Source organism: Nothobranchius furzeri, chromosome 5 (assembly GCF_043380555.1).
Source record: "Nothobranchius furzeri strain GRZ-AD chromosome 5, NfurGRZ-RIMD1, whole genome shotgun sequence".
NCBI lineage: Eukaryota > Metazoa > Chordata > Actinopteri > Cyprinodontiformes > Nothobranchiidae > Nothobranchius > Nothobranchius furzeri.
The window spans coordinates 77,003,158-77,025,714 of NC_091745.1; the positions used below are offsets into that span (position 1 = coordinate 77,003,158).

Genomic DNA, 22,557 nt, shown 5'->3' on the forward strand with positions numbered 1-22,557 from the left:
CCAAGGATGAAAAAGATCCTCGGTGAAGCACAAGCCCAGGTGTCTCACTAAAAAGTCTGTAAAAACACTCCGATCAGTGCAGTAATGTTAAGATTTCAGTCTTCTTTTTGATTTTTAAAAATATATTTTGAGATTTACATTTGTTTTTAGCAATTGTTATTTAAAATGACGTTGATGATTTATTTTAGAGAACAGATATACTATGATCCCAAAAGAGAACACTTTACGTTGACATGCTTTTTATGAGCACAAATCTTTAATTATAATTAGCTTAATCATTTCTTTGGCCTGTATTTGATATATATATTTTTATATTTCTAGTTATATATATATATTTTTCCAAATAGTTCAAGAGATACTACAAAAAATGTGCAGTGTTTTGCACATTTATGGATTTTTCAATGGGTAATCTTATGGTTTTAAATAGTTTTATGGTGACTGTTTTCAATTAATTAATTAGAATCACATTTTAGTGATGAAAAATATTTCCAATACATTTAATTATGGAGTATTAACATTTAAAATATTCAAAATAGTTTTTTTTCCCCAAATGGTTGAATTTTGTACTTGTTTATCAGTTTCAAAGTTTAATAAATCAGTCACTGAAGGCACCGTGCTCTATTTAAGGTCTTTTGTTTTTTACAACCAAAAATGTTTTTGCGCTGATTAGGGGTAATTGGCTGAAAAAAATATTTCATGGGGGTACATCAGTGAAAAAAGGTTGAGTACCACTGGTCTAGTCTGAATATTTCCATTTTAAATGTCTTCCACAACCTTTATAGTCTTTACACAGAGCGATCCAAAGTCTAGAAAATATCCAGTGAACCTCAGTTATTTGTATTAAAATGCTTCGATGATGTCAGAAGTCAGAAAATGGTGAGAGTGGTAACAGATGACACTCGTAGATGCACAGCACTACGAGCTTCAAGGTCTGCAGAAAACCTCCGAGCCTCCACAAATAAAACCTCGAACCAAAGTGCCTCTCCGATCAGCTAAGAGCTGCAAAACTGAAGCTGCAACCCACACAGCATCACCAAAACTGGACACCGATCTTCATTTTTGATGTGCATTATCAGGCACCCAGGTGGAAGGCTGTTTTACACAAACAGACATTTTCTGAAGTTATTTATTACACAAATCAAACAAATATGACCAGTTTGGCCCAAATGACCTGAAATTGTAGGTTTGTAAAAGGAGAAGTCATAGCAAGATCCCCACCCTTTCCCTCAGAGCCATCTGAATTCTGACATGCTGAGTCTTGTCTCTCAACGTTCCTCGATTGCGTCGCTCAGAAACGGGACCAGACAGACTCACGGTTTCCTGTGAACGTTGGTCTGGGTGTGTTTACGTGCACTGGCTTTGCACAGAATGCAGAACGGCAGCCACGATCAGCAGCACACTGCATGTCTGCTTAATAGATCTGCCAATACCGCATTCTGTGCTTTGCTTGTTTTTCCTGTAATGGCCGCATCAATCTGACGAACGCTTTTTCACGGCGCTGCAGAGAAAAGTGCAATTCCTCTCTTTCCTGTTTCCCCTTTCCCACCCCACCCCCTTCTTCTCTAATCACTCCCGACTTTCTCACCTCTTAAACCCGTACTCACGTTGTTATTGCAGCCGTTGTTGTTTTCGAACCTGGTCTCGATGCGAACGCTGAACTTGGGGAGGAACGATACCTAGCGAGGGGAAGAGGCAGAGAGTGAAGGCAGACTGCAGATTAAAGTCAACGATGCTGAAAACAGATGAACCCTGTTGCTTTCATGCAAAGTAAATGACGTGTGAGAATACTTACGGAGTACTCTGCAACACCAGAGACGTTCAACATGGAAGAGGAAGAACAGCACTAGTTACTCTGCTGCAGGTGCATTGAACTGTAGCCACACACATTCGGTACAAAACACCAGCAACACATCATGCATTAGATAAATAAGACATGGGCTTGTGAGTGCAACGAGTAAAACACACACCTGTGACGGTGTACGGGTAAAAGTTCCAGGCTGTTTCTGTCACATAGAAGATTTGTGGGACGAAGGTTTTTATCCACGTTGGCAGTTTACTGAAAAACAAAAGAAAAGAGGAAGAAATCAGAGCGAGTGAAGGTGTAGGAGAGCAGGAGGGAGATTACAGGAGACAAGAAAGAAATCCAAAGTGTTTTATTGTCCCATTTATAGCAAGATTACCTGTAGGCTACTTTCAGCACAGTGTTCATTTGTATGACTCATTCTCAATTATACCTGTGGCAATAAACCGATACTGTAGCTTCAAAGTCGTGTTTCAGAACACAGCTGAAGTCCAACCGTCAGTGTGTGTGTGTGTGTGTGTGTGTGTGTGTGTGTGTGTGTGTGTGTGTGTGTGTGTGTGTGTGTGTGTGTGTGTGTGTGTGTGTGTGTTCCTGCACTCTTTATTAACAAGGACCAAATGTCCCATGAGCGTATTAAGATTAGAAAAATCCTCCCGAGTGAGAGCATGTCTTCACTCCTTCAAGAGTATATTTAAGGATTAGACCTTGGGTTTGCAGCGGTGATTGGAGTGAGACTCGAGGTTATATTAGGGTAATAAGTGAGGTTATCCCAGGGTTAGGAAATGAGTTAATAAGAGTTCTGGTTGTTATTTTAGACCGGTCTTACATCAGAGCGACGATTACATTCGGAACACAGAGCTAATAAAGCACATCGTTGGGCACGGTGACATAAATGCTCCACTCAGCAGAACAAGAGGCTGAAATTCCAGCTTTGAGGAGATAAAATAGTTTTTATTATTTTTTTTTGGGGTGGTGGTGGTGGAGGTGAGGTGGGGGTGGGGTGGGGGTTGGGGGGTTGGATCAAATTAAGAGATTTTTTATTACATAGATGTAAAATAAATAATTAATATACTTACAGAATATTTCGTTTGAAGCTTACTAGTTTGTTTCCAAACAAAGTATTAAGCTCCAAATAAATATTTACTTTCCCCAAAAATATTTAGATTGATGCTAAATATTTATTTTAGAGCTAAAACTAAATACTGATTTAGCTAACAAAATTTTTGGCTGCAAAATAAACATTGTGCTAGGATATAAATATTTATTTTGGAAAATAAAAATCCTATTTTGAGCTAAATATTTAGTTCAGTTTGGATCAAATTGGAGATTTTTTATTATATAGATGTGAAGAAAAACAAGGGCGAGAATGAAAAATCTTAAACATTTCATGAGCGCAATTACTCTATAGCGTAAATATTTAGTTTGTAAAATAAATAATTAATTTACTTACAGAATATTTCATTTGAAGCTTAATAGTTTGTTTCCAAACAAAGTATTAAGCTCCACATAAATATTTGTTTTCCCCAAAAATATTTAGATTGATGCTAAAAATTTATTTTAGGGCTAAAACTAAATACAGATTTAGCTAACAAAATTTTTAGCTGCAGAATAAACATTGTGCTAGGATATAAATATTTCTTTTGGAAAATAAAAATTTAATTTTGAGCTAAATATTTAGTTTGTAAACTAGATATTTAGCTCCAAATTAAACAATTTATTCCTCTAAATAAATGTTTATTACACGAATTAAATGTTTAGGTTTGACCTAAATATTTAGTTTAAGAACAAAATAATTAGCTCCAATTGAAGTATTTATTGCCCCCAAAAATATTTAGATTCCAGTTAAATGTTTATTCTGAGGTTAAACCTAAATTTAGATTTAGAAAATTAAATGTTTAACTAAAAATAAATATTTGACTTGGATCTAAATATCCATCCATCCATTTTCTACACCCGTCAGGCAGGGTCGCGAGGGGCTGGTGTCAATCTCCAGCAGTCTCCGGGCAAGAAAGTGGGGTACACCCTGAACAGGTCACCAGTCCATCGCAGGTGACCTAAATATTTATTTAGTAAAATAAATATTTAATTTTGAGCAAAATATTCAGTTTGTAATCTAAATATTTTGCTCCCAACAAAATATTAATTTTACAAACAAAATATTTAGGTTTGACCTAAATATTTTGTTTGGAAAATAAATATTTAACTCAAAATTAAATATTTAGCTTGCTAAATGAAAAATTTGTTGGGAACTTTACCATTTATGCAAGTGTGAACAACATGGTGAAAACATGACTTTAAGAAATAAACTTCCATTTTCTTTTAGGTTAAAAAACCCAAAATACTGATGTTAAATTATGATTGTTTGACTTTTGAAACGCACTAATTTAGTAGCATGCCACTGAAACCACTAAGTCCGGTCAATACGTAACTAAGGCCTTCTATGTCTTTGTTTGCACATGCTTAAAGAGTAAAACAATCCTGTGATTTGATATGAAGTTGTTGGATTCAAGATTAGATCTCTGAGAGTGACATTAAGCTCTGATAAGTTACTAAACTACTAATGTGAGGCTTAACTAGAAACACTGAGCATAAAAACGCCGAGTGGCATGCGACGCCCTGAGCCATGCTTTTGACTTGATGAACTAAAAATGAGATCGTAATCATAGTAATTTCATACCCCTAGTCCTCCTGGCCCTTTATCCATTTGGCTCATTGGAAACGTTTTAAGTTGTGACCCGCTTTCTAAAACAGGAGCAATAAAAAAGGAACACAAAATGTGATTTAAGCAGAAAAGAGATCATTTAAATGATTAGTGTTTCTCGCTGAATGGTTGAAGAGACAATCTGTAGTTTTACCATTAATTTCTGGAATTCAAATTCAAAGATACTTTATTAATCCCAGAGGGAAATTAGAGTTTCAGTACACACAATTCTGAGATCAGACATACATGCATAGATAGACACATGACAAGAATTATCCATCAAAATGTTGTTGAAAATGAATGATCCACTTCAGGGTTCTGTCACTTTTAACAAAGCATGTTGGAGCTGGTCACACCCACAGATTTCATTTCATTTATTCATAAAGCCCCTTCTGCGACCAATGCAGACGCCCAAGGTTCTGAACACAGCACAATAAAAACTTAAAACCATCAGAATAAAATATAACAATCGTAAAACCAACATAAAATCAATTAAAAGAGGAGAGTAAAAGCAAAAAATAAAATCCTGAAAAAGATTAAGAGGCCGGGGCTTCGAAACCGGGTAAAATTTGCTAATCCTGAAATGCCTTGACAAAAAATGGGTCTTAAGGCGAGTCTTAAAAACCCCCAATGAGGGTGACTGATGCACCACCAAAGGCAACTGGTTCCAAAGTGCAGGTGCCAACACCGAGAACGCACGGTCCCCCCGTGACCTGCACTTAGTGCGTGGAACGATCAACAGCTCCCTGCCGGCTGAGCGAAGGGCCCGCGAGGGGGCGTGCCTATGCAAAAGGTTGCCAAGATATGCTGGAGCAGTTCCACGTAAGGCCTTGTATGCCAGTACCAAGACCTTGAATTTTGCCCTGTATTGCACAGGAAGCCAATGAAGGGATGCCAACACAGGGGTGATATGCTCCCTGCGCCTAGTGCCTGTCACGAACCTAGCGGCTGAGTTTTGTACTAACTGCAAGCGTGCTACCACACCCTGACTAAGGCCGGCACACAGTGCACTGCAGTAGTCGAGCCTTGAAAGAACAAAAGCATGTGTGACAGTCTCTAGATATACTCTGGACAGCAGGGGCTTAACTCTGGCTAGTCGGCGTAAGTTAAAAAAACACGATCGCACAACCTGGTTGATTTGCGCGTCGAATTTAAGGGCCGAGTCCAGTTGCACTCCCAAATTTCGGATGGTGGTCTTCATGTTGGATGCTAAAGGGCCCAGATTCACAGCATCGCACGGGCGTGTAGACGTGCCAGGGCTAAGTACAATTACTTCGGCCTTAGCGTCATTCAGATGTAAAAAGTTTGTGGCCGCAGATACCCCATTCTGGCTGCTACAGTCAGGTCCATCAATATTGGGACATGGACACAAGGCTAACATTTTTGGCTCTATACACCACCACTATGGATATCAAATGAAATGAACAAGATGTGCTTTAACTGCAGACTGTCAGCTTTTATTTGAGGTATTTACATCCAAACCAGGTGAACGGTGTAGGAATCACAACAGTTTGCATGTGTGCCTCCCACTTGTTAAGGGACCAAAAGTAATGGGACAGAATAAGAACCATAAATCAAACGTATACATTTCAATACTTGGTTGCAAATCCTTTGCAGTCAATTACAGCCTGAAGTCTGGAACACATGACATCGCCAGACGTTGGGTTTCATCCGTGGTGATGCTCTGCCAGGCCTCTACTGCAACAGTCTTCAGTTCCTGCTTGTTCCTGGGGCATTTTCCCTTCAGTTTTGTCTTCAGCAAGTGAAATGCATGCTCAGTCGGATTCAGGTCAGGTGATTGACTTGGCCACTGCAAAACAGTCCACTTCATTCCCTTCAAAAACTCTTTGGTTGCTTTTGCAGTATGCTTTGGGTCATTGTCCATCTGCACTGTGAAGCGTCGTCCAATGAGTTCTGAGGCATTTGGCTGAATATGAGCAGATAATGTCGCCCGAAACACTTCAGAACTCATCGTGCTGCTTTTGTCAGCAGTCACATCATCAATAAATACAAGAGAACCAGTTCCACTGGCAGCCATGCATGCCCACACCATGACACTTCCAGCACCATGCTTCACTGATGAGGTGGTATGCTTAGGATCCGTCTCCAGACTCTTCTCTTCCCATCACTCTGGTATAAGTTGATCTTGGTCTCATCTGTCCGTAGGATGTTGTTCCAGAACTGTGAAGGCTTTTTAAGATGTTGTTTGGCAAACTCTAATCTGGCCTTCCTATTTTTGGGGCTCACCAACGGTTTACATCTTGTGGTGAAGCCTCTGTATTCACACTGGTGGAGTCTTCTCTTGATTGTTGACTTTGACACAGATGCACCTACCTCCTGGAGAGTGTTCTTGATCTGGCCAACTGTTGTGAAGGGCGTCTTCTTCACCAGGGAAAGGACTCTTCGGTCATCCACCACAGTTGATTTCCGTGGTCTTCCGGGTCTTTTAGTGTTGCTGAGCTCACCGGTGCGTTCCTTCTTTTTGAGAATGTTCCAAACTGTTGTTTTGGCCACGCCTACTGTTTTTGCTATCTCTCTGATAGGTTTCTTTTGTTTTTTCAGCCTAATGATGGCTTGCTTCACTGATAGTGACAGCTCTTTGGATCTCATCTTGACAGCTGACAGCAACAGATTCCAAATCACTTGAAATGATCTCTGGACCTTTTATCTGCTCATTGTAATTGGGATAATGAGGGAATAACACACACCTGGCCATGGAACAGCTGAGAAGACAATAGTCCCATTACTTTTGGTCCCTTAACAAGTGGGAGGCACATATGCAAACTGTTGTAATTCCTACACCGTTCACCTGGTTTGGATGTAAATACCCTAAAATAAAAGCTGACAGTCTGCAGTTAAAGCACATCTTGTTCATTTCATTAGATGTCCATTGTGGTGGTGTATAGAGCCAAAAGTGTTAGCATTGTGTCCATGTCCCAATATTCATGGACCTGACTGTATAAGCTGAGAAGCTCTGCAATCTGGGAGGGGCTCAGAGTAGAGCTACTGCTCCTCTTGCCCAAACAGGTGAGAGGTATTTTTATTCTGATTTCCCCTTTTGTGATGTCACAACGGCTTGATTTGTACATATAGCTCCTTTGCTTTGGATAAAAGCATCTGCCAAATACCTAAACCTTAATAGAATAAACTAAAACAGAAGAAAAGAAAATACTTTTGTTGTTCAACATTTACCAATAAAAACTATTTAGTTTACTCTAGACCGATGTTGTGGTTTGAATCTTTCATGTTGCTGCGACCCAGCAGATTTTTTTGAGTATCTAAAATATGTAATTATTAATGAATAAGCACGCTTGACGTATAATAAACCTTTTATCTTTGTAGCAACGTTTTAGTTCATCAGATTAAACAGTTAATAATCTGGGTAAAAGTTTTATTATCATGACTAATATTTGATCATTTTCTCCTTTTGGAGTGGTGGTTTGTTTAGGCTCTGACTGCTGACAAACATTTCTGTGCTGCAAAGGAAAATAATGAGAGGCAAAAAATTTCTCTTGCATCCTGCAATTATCGCCATCATGATGGCGTGGAGGGGTGCCCCCCCCCCCCCCCCCCCTCCAGCTGAAAGCCTGTATTTACACAATTAGAGCACTTAAAGGTTTACTGGATCATGAGCTGTGGGAACAGAAGCATGTTAGGTTGCAACCTCACACTAAGGACTGTGACGTAAGTCGGGCATGATGGGTGTTCATGTGTTGTAGCCAGAGACCGGGACAGACGCGAAGCTTCAGGGTCCAAACGGCATCAGGTATCGTAACGATAGAACCGACAACCTCAGGACAGGACTGAACGAAGGCCGACGAACTTACCTCGTGAGGTAGATTCTCTTCTCGGTCACCTGTCCCACGCCGTGCAGGGGGTGAGTGTCCTGCTCGTTCCTCACCACCTCCACCCCGTCTCCCCCATCACTCTCCTCACAGCTGTGCTTGCTGATCATGTAGAGCTGCCCAATCCTGTACTGGAACCACGGAGAAGATCATGACGGTCACGGTGGGAAAAACACGGAGAGACGGCGAAAAAGTGGTTAGAAATCACGACTGAAAAACGGTGACATCATCTTTCTAGTTTCTCAAGAGTGACCTGTCTTTCGTCACATCAAAGCTGAAGAGTCAGCAGATCTTTGCTGCCATGGGTCTTCTTAAATGTCCAGACTTTTATTTTTCTCTCTCCTCAATAAAATTAATATTCATGTTAAAGGGGACATATCTGACCTTTTTTCCTAGGTTAAAATAGTTCTAATTTCTAAACCAAACACGTTTATGAAGTTCTTTATAAAAAGTCCCTCTAACATTAGTGATTAGATTGCTTTAATTCTTGACATTTTCAGTACCATCCAGAATGCGCCGTTTCAGGGCTCTGTCAAAGAACTCTATTTTTAATAAGCTAATCAAACAAAGTGTTAGTAAATAACAAAAGTGTGACCCAGTTTGTGAAATGAAAATATAAATTACTTGATATTATAATCCTACAGAATATAATGAGTAAAATAACTTGAAATGTTTCCACTAGAGACTGATCACACGTAGCATTAAGAGACGACACATTGCTTTTACTGATCCAGTCAGAATCTGCCAGATCTGACGGAGGCGTGGTATTGGTGGTGCTTGGTAAATCTGTCCTCTTTTCATTCGACCGTAAACCAAAACATCCGAATTATAAAACTATGCCCACGTCATCTTTAACGCCAGTTCACAGCGTTCTAGCGAAGTTGTCAGAGTGGCCAATCCATAACTTTCCTCTTCAGCCGAAAGAACCAACGACAAGCTGGATAAAATCTGTTGCTGTTCCAACCAAGCAACGGTTCCTTTCAGAATAAAAGCTGAACCATCACGACCCCGTTTTGGGTCTCGCTAGATGCCAACAAACTGTCGTAACCCATGAGTATCTCAAGACTGGACTGGCCGGCGGCCGCGGCTGTTCTACAGGCTTCGGCTTCAGAAAGGTCCAAGCTGGACCTCTACACTTCCTGATCTAGACGGGGACTTCCGCCAAGGGTACATAGACCGACAGAATGGCATAGAATGTGTTTATGAATCTCCTAACCAAAGCTTAGTGCGAAGACATCACCTTCACTTCCCATCAGAACTAATCGTTTCTCCGGATTTGCTGGTTCTGAGCAACATTCCACACTACACCATTCTCCGTCTCATTCACCTTAGTTACACCATACATTTAGTGTTTAAGTTAGTCTAGTTTTACTTTGTTTAGTAATAAATCTTTAAACTTTTAAAACTTAACTCTCTTTCTGTTGTCTCTGAGTGAATACGAAGTGTTACATAATCCCTGCAATAAAAAGTCCCAATCTTCTGGTTAAAAGTACCCAACGATCCATAAGATTGAGTTCATATTTCCTATGGAATCTTATGTCTTATGGCTCATTAAATAATATGTATATTAAATTCTTACAGCAAGAAGGAGGTGGTCCTGTATTTTGTGACATCACAAACAGGGACTTTATAAAACAGCTTTTTTAGGCCCGTAAATCCTAAAACCAGACCTTTTTTTTTACGTATTGGGAGTGTTTATAGAAGCAGTAGAGACTCACATGGCAGCACTAAAGGATCCAAAAGGAAAGTTTTGCATGATATTCCCTCTTGAAAGTCTCTTTCGTAGACCTTTTGTCTGCAGCTACCTTCATAGATTTGGGATTCGGGTCATAAAGTGCACAGCAAGAGTGGTGTTATAACTTGGTTTTGTACAACTTCACCTCTGGTTGGTGGAATAGTCACTCTGCAGATGAGGAACCACAGTATGTGTGGTTTGTGGAATGTCTAATAACACTTCCTCTTGCTAAAATGCAACATTTAGCAGCGGTAAACCTTGACGTCCTGAATTCATGTTCCTGTTTTGTTGACACATGTCACCCGTCTTAGCATTGTTGCTGACCAAGCAGCCCCCACCCCCCGCTGCTTCATCAGCCCTCCCTCAGCAGGACGAGTACAGGAGCAAAAACTGCTCAGGGGAAGCAAAATGTTTTCCTAATTCCAAACTGGGTCTGTGGATCAACCAGGAATACGTCAGAGTGAAACATCCAGTGCCAAACATCACAGGACATCCTGGGCGGTGGATTGCTGGAGGTAGAACATAGTTATGGCCGATCTGGGTTAGACGTTTGGGTTGTACTGATACGACTTCAGCATTTAGCAAAGTATTGTTTACTTGTGTTCTCATTTTATGCTCACCGCTTTGATTAAACAAACTATGATTTAGGTGATTGTGTCAGGAAATAATAAAATAATTGTCTTTGCACCGGGGGAAACAAAAGTAAAGCAAGCCCTTGGGCTCTTTGGTGTTTTATCTAAATCTAGATAATCTGGAATCTTTGAGAAAACCTTTAACTCAGGCTTCTCAGGTTAGGGTCAGAGCCGTGTCCAGGACTTTTAAAATGGGGTGGCCCATGTGGGGCGCTTGTTTATGCATGGGTGGCACCAATGGTTATGCTTATTTTTATTTACACAAATCGTTAATTTAGTTATTTTTTTACTTTCTAGTGAGTTTTTGCGTTTCACATTGCACAATCACCATTTTTTCCTCTTCATCTTCTAGTTTTGTGGTGGTTAGCAAGTCACTTCTTGTTGCATTACTGCCACCAACTGGCGTTGAGTAGGACTCTAAATACTATTTACGTAAATATGAAAAAATAATGAATAATATTAATACTACAGAAATGTTCTGTAGGCCTGGGCTTGTAAACAATATTGAAGGTGCATGCTACCACACTATTTTGGAGTTTACAACCCACGCCTTTTGTCGACAATGTAAAGTCAATTTAAACTGGAACTTGGTAGGGTGGCACCTGGAGTGGCCAATCAGATTCTAAGGGTGGCGTGGCTTACCCCAGGCCACTCCCTGGACACGCCCCTGGTTAGGGTTACCCTAAGCCCAACAATAATCGTCAGGTCTCTCATCCAGTCCAGTTTCTATCAAATACTGCCAAACGTTTCTGGTTCTGCCGTACGCTGATGAAAAGATGACTGTGTTCCACGCGAGATGCCTCCAGGATTAGCTCTAAATGACCACGATGATGACATGAAGTCCTGTCCTTTCAGCGGATATTAACAGTGAAAGAATGAATCAAACCAAATAAGGAAGATGGAAGAAAATAAAGCTTTGGATCCTTATTTAAACACTTGGTTTTTGGGCTTCGCTGTCTGTGTTTAAATCAAATTCCCTCATGTCCATTTCTGCAAATTGAATCTGATCAGTCATGTGGATGTTTGGTGTTGCAACGAGGGTGCGGACTTAGTTCTTTGCTGCTGATTCTGATTAGACAGCAGTTTTTTATTTTAGTGAGCCTGAAGAGGACAAAGCCTTTGGACATGTCACGTCACCCTTGTTGCTCTCAACCCGACCAAATCCGTGTTATCTCAAGGATTCCTAAAACAAAAACTCCTCGTGTTTCACTGATTCCTGTCAATAACCCTTTAATGCCTAACGCAAACATTTTATTAGGTAAATAAACAATATTTCAACAGCAATAACAACATATAATTGGCACATGTGTCCTGCAGTACTTAGATCTCCCACAAGTAGGGATGAGTACCGAATTCGGTACTTTTTAAGGTACCGACCGAATTCTATAGAACCGACCGAACACCGATTCACGTCATTTCAAACGGTGCCTCGTTTCGGTACTGCCAAGACAGTTGCGCATGCGCAAGAGCGTTATGTCGCCGGTCCCTGCGAGCCCGTTGTAAACAGAGCAAGCATGGTAGAAAGAACGCACGCTAAAGCTTGGGTCCACTTCACTAAATGTGATGGGTAACTGGGTGATGAAACTAGCGACAGACAACGATCTAAGTGAGACATCCTCATCTTAATCTGCTCCAGTAGGTAAATAAAATGTTTAAGATAACGTTACCTTGATTTGTTAGCTTCCGTTTCGCTAATGGTGCGTTCGCTTTCTCCTCGGAACTCCGAATTTCCGACTAGAAGAACATGAACGCGCTCTAAAGTTTGGCTTTACTTTACTAAATGCGACGGGTGATTGGGTGAAGGTAAAACCAGTGACAACGATCTAAGTTTGAGGCATCATCGTTTTAATCTGCTCCAGCAGCTAAATAAACTGTTAAAGATAACGTTAGCTTGATATGTTAGCTTCCATTGCCACCATTGTTATCAGCTAATGGTGCGTTCGCTTTCTCCTCGGAAATTCTAACTTCCCAGTAGGAAAAATCAAATGAAAAAGGACGGCAAAAGGAATGAAGATACACAGTAAATTTAGTTCACAGTAAAGATGTTTGCTTCAGTTTAATTATCAGCTTATAAAACTACAAGGACGATGTTAAAATACAAACTTGTATGTTATTTATCGTGATATTTATCAAATATGGTTATATATTGAGAAAAATATATATTTAATTATAAAAGAGAATTAAAATAATAAACACTCAAAAGTATCGAAAATTGGTACCGTTAAGTACCGGTATTGACTCGTAGGTACCGGGAATTAGTACCGGATCGATTCAAATGTCAAAGGTACCCATCCCTACCCACAAGGAGGCTTCAGAGTTTAATGGAGCAGTTTGAGGAATGTACAAATCCTGATGAAGAGATAGAGGTCTAAAAACCAGTAATATACAGAATACATATGATGCGTTCAGTGGCGGATTTAGCAATTTGGGGGCCCAAGGCGAACACAGACATGGGGCCCCCTTACACAAAATTTTCGACAATCTTATCTTTAACGGGATTTGCGAAACTCTCCCCTCTTCTGACACGAGTTATTTTCACTTTTTATTAGTCCTCCTCTTTTTCCTGTCTTTCTCTCCCTTTGAGTGCTTTCTTCTTCCTGTCAGTGCTCCTGTGCTTTTGCCTTTCTTTTTTTCTTCTTCTATTTTCCATTTTGGTCTATATTTTTCTCCCTTTAAACATTTTCCATTGTCTTTCCTTTTCTGCTTCCTTTTGAAGTTTACATAAAAAAATGATGTCCCTTTTGGAAGTGAAGATAAAAACTTTTTTAACCCTCCCACTGTCCTAATGGGTGTGACCCGATGAGGAAAGATGACCATTGAGCAGGATTGATAATTTATCCTTTGAGGTCCACGTGGCAGGGGTGAGGTGGTGCTCACTCCTCACCCCTGCCGCGTGGACCCAAGGGATAAACCATCAACCCTGCTCAATGGTCAACTTTCCTTGCAGGGTCACACCCATTAGGACAGTGGGAGGGTTAAAGCAAACTGCTTCTTTCTCCTATTGGAGCCACTAGGATAACTCCATTTCATGATAAATGTTTTGACTACCGCTTCGAGTTTGTTACGAATACTCCCGCCTTTCTTCTTCTTCTTCTTCTTCTTCTTCTTCTTCTTCTTCTTCTTCTTCTTCTTCTTCTTCTTATTTGTGGTCATACAGCACTTGAAAAACAACAATTTGGTGCATTACTGCCACCAACTGGATTGGAGTGGAATGACTACCAATCACTTCCTGTTTGTGCATCGAGTATCAAAGGAGTAATCCATTGTGGCATTAACTCATTCACTGCCAATGACGACTGAAGTCGTCATTTGCATACTTTTATTGTGTGGGCGTCGGACGAGCCCCCACACCGTGAGAGCAAACATCCCGGCTCTAAAGCCGATCTTCATCCGCATACGTCACACTTCACGTGATCAGGAAGCAGAAAATCCATGTGTTTGGAGATTGTTTTTGGGCCGCTGCTGTAAAAAAAAGTGAGGCGCGAACCGGAAAAGCATCTGCCGATCACAATTCAAAAACTGATTATGAAAGAACGGAAAACGCTCGAAACACGCGGATTCTTCCTGATGTAAGAGGTGAGTCTCCGCTTTGTTTTGATTGTTTTGGCGTCGACATTCTCCTAGCGCGCAACGTTCTGTCACTCTTAAAAAAACAGTAAAAACGGTGAGAAACGCTGGCAGCAAATTACTTAACAGAGGGGTGCCAGCAGTCAGGGCTAGGGGACCCCAACATAAGGGGGCCCCAGGTGTCCGCCGACCTGTGCCTAATGGTAAAACCGCCATTAGATGTGTTTGCCTTTAGAGGGTTAATAACCTTTTGTAGAGAAACACCACTGAAAAGCAGTTGATTTAGTTGGCCTACACCAGTTTGGCACCAAAGCACAGTTTCAATTACAAGCAGCAGCAAGCAAAGACAGAAAGAGGAGGGCAGACAAGTGCCCGACATCCTTCACTGCTGACATCGTGTGACACTCCTTCCTGTTCCAATTACAGAGGAATGTCAACATTCAATATTTACCTTGGGTATCCATTGGACTTAATGACTCAAATAGCTTTATGGCTGGGATAAAAGACACCCTGGATGTCTTTTGAATCTAATTTTTATTCTTTCTACATCAGATTCTAGTGTAAAGTTTAAAACGACGTTTCGGGGCTTGAATCTTCATCACGGACCCAATGGCAGCTGTGAGTCACAGCTTGACAGTTTTTGGCATGTTGGTGTGAATTTTCTCCTTCAGTTTTTGTCTTTTTTAGTCTCGTCTAAAAGCATTGGGCTTGTCATGAATTCTAGAGATGCGTAAATATAGCTCAACATATCAAGAGAGAGACCGCGTCAGTGTGGCTGCGAATAAAACGGGAGGACTTACACGAGCCCTAACCGTTCAAAGAGAAAAGTGCTGATCAGTACATCGCCGTTGATGCTAAATATTAACCACTCCAGTTAACCCTGTTAACCATTGCTATCAGGAGTTCAGCACACCTAAACGATAGCTTGTTTTTCTGCTTTTGATGTTGTGGTTGTTGAAACTGACCCGTGCTGAAACAGAGATGTGTTCAACCTGTGGCTACGGGCCCACATGCAGTCCTCTGTCCGACCAAGTGTGGTCATTTTTCTCTATTTATTGTAGATTTTAAGGAGAACACAGCAAAAGTCCAGTGATTTCAGTAATTGCAGCTGTTCTGGATTCATCAGCTGATTTGAGTCTAGAATATTGAACCTTTTCACAATATTCTGATTATGGTAACACTTTACGATAAGGTACGCAAAATTGTGCTTCGTTACTAGGGAACGACTTAGGGGTAACAAGTAATGAAGCAGGGAAGAATAGGTAGTTAACCAGTAGTTACTGGTGACCACTAGGGCTGTAGCGAAGCCTCGACGAAGTTGACGGCTCGATTCTAAAAATTTGTCGACGTCAGATCCGGTAGTCGACGCACCGCGCCCACTTGTTGCATCCCCAGGAGTTTGTAAATAGAGGAGGAATCTGCCTGTTTTTCCTCCAGTTCGCCCTCTTCTCCGCCTTCACTAACATCTCCGCCAAATACCGAAGACCCGGAACAACGTCCGTCCACTACTAGATTATTTTCCTGTTTTGCCCGCCTTCGTCTCCCGGCAACGGACAACAACTTCCGGGGTCAGATGCGCTGCTTCATGTCTATCGCAGATGTAGAAAATCACTGGGAGCGCTTCTCCCTTCATTAAGGAGCTTCTTTCAGACATTAGGAGAGCTGTTTTGGTGGTAGCAGTCTCTCCTCCGTGCTGGTCTGTTTGCTGCTGGGTGTTTTTGGTTTATTTAAACTTGGTAACTTGAACTTAATGTTGGTAAAGCTACTGTTAGCATCTTCGCTAACAGCTTCTTGCGTTGGGATAAGCTGTTACGTTTTGGTTTAGAGTTCATCTTTTTTGTGGTGTAGATCTCCCTTTTATTACATTTAGAGTGTTGTGGGTTTTCGGTTTAGTGTAAAATATCACCTGAGTTTGGTTTAACCCGTAAGACCACTCGCCTCCCGCACATAAGTGACCAAAACAAAGCAGCATGGAGACACTCCATCTTCTACCACCTCTCAGGCAGCAGCCTGCACTCCCAAGTTCTACACGTCACCAGAACATAACCAAACAACACAATAAACGCAGTGTTATACAAAATGGAAGGCCTGTAGTGTTTATTCTCTTACAGTAAGAATTTATCAATTTTTTTGAGGAATTTATTTGAGATTTTCTGGTTTTTGTTAATTGTGCAATAGAAAAATAATCATTAGATTAATTTTCTAAATAGTCATTAGAATAGTCGACTATTCGATAAAATAATCGTCAGAATAATCGTTTTAAAAATAATCGTTTACCCCCAGCCCTAGTGACCACCCAGCAGTCTTATTCAGGGACTAATAGGTAGTTATCTATGAAAGCAATAAGGAACAAATCCCAGATGAATGTGGTGCCTGTGGACTCTCTTTTGTAAACTTCATGAAGGATGCAGATAATTAGCAACATCACAGTGATTTAACATCCCTGTTTCATCTTGATTTCACTCGTCTGTCACTTTGTCGTCCATCGTCAGCATCCGTCCATCTCGAGATGATGGAAAGTGAAGCCCCCTCCCAAGTACCTACTCAGGAACTAATCTGTACTTACTCAATATTTAACCATTACTTATGTGTTGTTACACGGCCATTTACCATGAAGACATTGAGCTCATTCACACATCGTTTTATTTCATCGTGTGTGTGGTAATATTCCAGAGATGGGTGACCAAAATCCTGCAGGTTACAGCGGTACCCGGCTCAAATCAATCACTAACAAAATGTTCAATGTTTAGGGTACTTTTTAAATAATCAGAAAAGTACACAAAAATAAACTTTTGCATTTATAAACTTTCAAATCAACATGTAAAAACACTCTAAAACTACCTATTCTTCCCTGCTTCATTACTCATTACCCCCTAAGTCGTTAACTAGTAACGAAGCACGAATAGATAACTACCTATTAGTGTCTGAATAAGACTGCTGGGTGTTTACCAGTAAGTACTGGATAATTACCTATTAGACCATGAAACAAGACTGATGAGCGTTTTCACCAGTAACTACTGGTTAACTACCTATTCTCCCCTGCTTCATTACTCATTACCCCCTAAAGCTTGGTTTATGCTTGACGCGTCCGCGAGGTTCGCACGGCTCCGCACGGCAAAGTTGCGTCATTTTAACAACCACGCCCCTCCACCGCGCCTCCGCACGGCCCAAACGTTCCGCACCGCGCACTTAAGAAATTTTCTAACCACGCAGACGGACGGACACGGAAAAACATGGCGGACTGGCAAGAACTAGTATGGCAGAGGTTCGTAAATACAGACATTTGTATGATTCAGCTCTCAGAGATCACCGTGATCAACATGTTGTTAATAATTCTTGGAGAGAAATAGCTCGCACTGTCGGAAAAGACGAGGACGCTGTTAAAAATGCTGGAATGCCACGTTGTAAACAGTAATTTCTACTTCTACTCTGGTGTAGTGTTGGATGCATGCCGTAGAGCTCCATGCTGCCCCCTACAGTTTGGGAGAATATTGACTCACCGCAGAGACGAGCCGCACGAACCATAAACGCTGCGAGTTGTGAAGCGCGTTCCATCCGCGAGCCGCATCACCGCGTGGAAAGTGAATGTGTCAAGCATAAACCCAAGCTTTAGTCGTTACCTAGTAACGAAGCACAAGTTTGCGTACCTTATAGTAAAGTGTTACCCTGATTATTTGAGATTTTGAGATGTGGGGTTTTAATACGCTGCAAGCCACAATCACCACAGTTATTAAAAATAAAGGCTGACATATCTGGCTTCGCATGAAATGAGTCTATCTCATAGATTAGTTTCACCTTTAAATTTGAATTACTGGCGCAGATGAAGTTTGTGGCAACAGTAGCTCAGGAGGTAGAGCGGGTTGTAACCCACCTGCCTGCTGGTGGCGCCTGGCGTTCTGCAGCCTCGTCTCTGTCAGTGCATCCCAGGGCAGCTGTGGCTACATGGTAGCTCATCACCACCAGCGTGTGAATGTGGGTGCGTTGGTGCATGACGTTGCGAAGTGCCTTGGGGGGGCTGTAGAACCCTAGAAGGTGCTATACAAATACAGCCCATTTATCATTTTAGCCCGACTCTACTTCTTGTGTTCCACCTGTAGCGTATGGTCTTCATCCACACACAGTTTAATTAGTTTGTCAGCGTTTGTTCAGTCAAAGTGAACAGTGGTGTTCATGAGGGTAATTATGACATCATGACCTTTTGGAGATTGCCGTCATCTGAAAACTGATCAGAACCTTTAGAAAATTCACTCGGGGCGAGTCTTTAAAACTCAAAGAGCAGTCGAATGCATTTTACAGACTCTAGATCACTGTGAGACTAAAGGTTGGAAGATAAATGAAGCGCCATCTTCCACTAACACACTTAAGTGTGTGTGAATCTTGGAGTCGCCCGAGGACACGTTGGGTAATTGCTGAGAGGATGGAAGCGAACCATCTGCCTCATGAGCATCCCTCATAAACGCATCCCTTCAGGACGAGTGCAGCTGGGTAACCAGCCGCTGAAGACCGGCACCACGGGTACGTGTTCAGGTGTCTGTTTTCACTGGATGCATCCTCCAGTAAGCTGCGTTTTCACTTCACGCACATTCAAGGCGAAAGAGGATTTGCTGCACGCTCAAGTTGATGTGTGTCCTGCGCTGAAACGGCACATCCCGTTCTGGACTGCTATTTGTCACTTTCGTTGTTGTGGTACCAGGTAGAGGTGAGGGTTGGGGGGTGAGGGCGTTCCTTTTGAAGGACATTAGGGAATTACTTCCTCCTCGCCTCTTTCCTCTAACAGGATCTGTTTGTGTATAAATCTGCAGGCTTTGTCTGAGCTCAGGTTTTCCACAGCAGGAACTGGTTGGACGAGTTTGTGAGGCGCTCCAAGGACGAAACAAATAAAATAAAAAAAAAGCGAGGGGGACAGCGAGGCATAAAGCTTGGTTTATGCTTGACGCATTCACTTTCCGCACGGTGATGCGGCTCGCGGATGGAACGCGCTTCACAACACGCAGCTTCTATAGTTCGTGCGGCTCATCTCTGCGGTGAGCCAATATTCTCCCAAACTGTAGGGGGCAGCATGGAGCTGTACGGCATGCATCCAACACTACACCATAGTAGAAGCAGAAATTACTGTTGTTTACAACATGACATTCCAGCATTTTTAACAGCGTTCTCGTCTTTTCCGACAGTGCGAGCTATTTCTCTCCAAGAATTATTAACAACATGTTGATCACGGTGATCTCTGAGAGCTGAATCATACAAATGTCTGTATTTACGAACCTCTGCCATATTAGTTCTTGCCGGTCCGCCATGTTTTTCCGCGTCCGTCCGTCCGTCCGCGTCTTTAGAAATTTTCCGAGGTCCGCGTTGCGGAAATTCTGGGCCATGCGGAGATGCGGTGGAGGGGCGTGGTTGTTAAAATGACGCAACTTTTCCGCGCAGAGCCGTGCGGACCTCGCGGACGCGTCAAGCATAAACCAACCTTAAGGAGGCCGATCAGCTGTTGTGTGTCGGTGCTGTCAGGCTGTCATCGCTCATCTTTGCAGACGACGCCTCACTATCCAAAGTGCCAAAGCCCCCCTGGAGCAGCTCTCTGGATCTTTTAAGTTTGAAAAGGCATGTCCACAACTTTAAATGCACCCCCACTTTGTCCATCTGTCCTGAGTGGACGTGTGAGTGAGTGTGTGTGAAGCGTGGGAAAGACAAACACTCACCTCCTCCACCGTCAGTGGCATGCAGATGCGATACTCCTTCATCAACATTGTGTTTGTCTGCGTGGAAGACGCGCCTGAACGTGAGTTTATTTATCCCAGCTGTCTCTGGCTTGCATAGCAGACGAGCTCAGGCACGCAGTCCCTCACCACAGTGACCTCCTTTCAGCGCTTTCCTTCCCCGTGTGCTGATGCCAGTGATCCGCGGAGTCCAGTCCAGCTCCTTCTATCACTCTTGTTTTCTCACTTTCCTCAGTCCTCAGAGGCCAGGCTCTGCTTTTTGTTTCTTGTCCTCAATTAATCCTTCAGACTCCACGTCTTAACTGCCGTCTTCCACCTTCCACGTCCCTTTCCTGCCTCGGATAGCTCCGTTTCCCCCCCTTTTACTTTCTGTTTGCTTGTTGAGGACAAACTGGAAAGGAGCCAAGATAAAAATGAAATCGAGCTGACCCAGTCGGAGCTTTGTCTAATTCCTCCTCATGTGGAACTTTGCAGAGCTGCTCCTCCCTGAACCACAGCTTTCAGTTCCTCACAAATTCCTTTGCCGGCTCCTTCCTTATTTGTCTTTTTTTGCCTCTAATAGTATCCGCTCCCCGCCCACTGTACTTTAGTACCTCTCCACCTGCACCACCTCCCCTGCTTTTGATCTTTATCTGTTATTCACTCTCACACAGGATCCTGTCAACAGCTTTCTTTTTCCTGGCAGCAGGAAACTTTTTGCGTCACCGTTGTTCGGGTTTCCTCCAACAGGCTCCTCTCTCCTTCACGGCTCACTTTCAGTTCCCTCTGTGTGCGTGTGTGTGTGCGTGTGTGTGTGTGAACGACGAGTGGGCCTGTGGATTAAACATTATCCGAGCCAAGAGAGCTTCAGTGAAGCACAGCGCAGAACTTGCTCACATTGTATTACCTCGTGACCTTCAGCTGGGTTTAATTGAATCCACTTTCAGTCAATGAGTGGTGGAGTTGAGGCGGTGGTAGCATATCTTCCGTGTGTCCATCCACGAGGCCGTGCTGGGCGATTACCGCTGCCTCGCTATCAAATAAGAGAAGCGGATGTTTGGTTTCTCTGAGTCGGCCCGGTGAGGCCCAAAACCAATAACCTCCACTGGATTAATCGTCTCGGGCAGAACTCACTTGGTTTGCACCTTGAGACGAGGCCAAAGCAGCTCTCTCCTCCACATGTCTTTGCTATCATCTGCGCTGTTCTGAATGAGCGGTGGAAATTCAATTCAATTCAAGTTTATTTATATAGCGCCAAATCACGACAAGAGTCGTCTCAAGGCACTTCACATAATAAACATTCCTATTCAGGTCAGTTCATTAAGCCAATCAGAAATAATGTTTCCTATATAAGGAACCCAGCAAATTGCATCAAGTCACTGACGAGTGTCAGTGACTATACAGCAATCCTCATACTAAGCAAGCATTTAGCGACAGTGGAAAGGAAAACTCCCTTTTAACAGGAAGAAACCTCCAGAGGATCCTGGCTCAGAATAAGCAGCCATCCACCACGACTCACTGGGGATGGAGAAGACAGAGCACACACACACACACACACACACACACACACACACACACACACACACACACACACACACACACACACACACGCACACACACACCCTGGTGTCAGACTGTCAACGCTCATCTTTGCGGGGTTTTTTGCTATCTTATCAGATCGGTGTTTGGAAAAGGGAAGTCTCTTCAGAGAGCCGAGGTGTGCGTTGCTCGCTTCGGCCTCAATTTTCCCGCAGATTCACGCGGCTCTGACAGCTCGCGCAGCGGCGCTGTTTAAAGGACGACTGGTGAGGACTTAGATGTGTATTAAGCAGCTAATAGAATCACTGATTGCTTTGATTATTGGATTGCGAATAAACGGTTGCTGAGGCTCTCGGATGACTCATGGAACTAATCATCAAATGGATTTGATTGATTACTGTAAAGGTTGAGAAGAAAGGGTCTGCTGCACTCTTAATCATTGATCCTCTAGATTTTTTAACCAACCAAAGTCAGAGTTTGACATAAAGATGAAGAAGGAGAGACGGAGGTGGACAAGCGCACGATGTGATCTCTGTTTGAATGCATTACACAGAAAACATCATTTGCATTTACCGCTTTAATTTGATATTTAAAGCAGTTGTTTTGAATCCACTGGTGCTGTGATAGTGTGTAAATGCAAATGAGTCAAACAGAGAAGCACACCTTGAGCCTTAAACGCATTAAGCCCGAGTCATGCTTCTGCGTCTGCGTCACTGCGGAGACACGCAACACCATCATCCGTCCTTGCGGGCCTGCTGGAGAGCTCCGCAAGGGCGGACGGAGTCGAGCTCTCTTTTCTAAACATCTGTCCGTCGAGACGGAGAACGCAAGCTTGTGATTGGTCAGGGCACCGCTGTCATCTACACCGCCGCCATTGCGCCCTCAAAAACATAACAAGAGCCGAGAATAACTAGCGGCAGACACGGAGGAGCTTGAAGAATACCTCGCGATAAAACTCTAAAAACGGGAACGTTTAATTCCCCGTGACTGGAGGAGTGAAAAGATGCGCAGCAAGCATTTTATTTGTGGACGGAAATGACAGGA

At 42.5% G+C, this 22,557-nt stretch overlaps 1 protein-coding gene across 2 annotated transcripts in view; it reads right to left on the reverse strand.

Annotated features, from left to right (window-relative positions):
* pitpnc1b (phosphatidylinositol transfer protein cytoplasmic 1b) overlaps positions 1–20,754 on the reverse strand; it is a 37,090-nt gene extending 16,336 nt beyond the window's left edge. For both annotated transcript variants that reach the window (XM_015950365.3, XM_070551164.1), the window contains exons 1-5: positions 19,978–20,754; positions 8,330–8,478; positions 1,968–2,056; positions 1,793–1,800; positions 1,605–1,676 (exon numbers count right to left, since the gene is read on the reverse strand). In XM_015950365.3, the coding sequence (XP_015805851.1) occupies positions 1,605–1,676; positions 1,793–1,800; positions 1,968–2,056; positions 8,330–8,478; positions 19,978–20,025 (366 nt within the window). In that variant the 5' untranslated portion in view covers positions 20,026–20,754. The remainder of the gene's footprint in view (positions 1–1,604; positions 1,677–1,792; positions 1,801–1,967; positions 2,057–8,329; positions 8,479–19,977) is intronic.
* Positions 20,755–22,557: the final 1,803 nt, after the last annotated feature.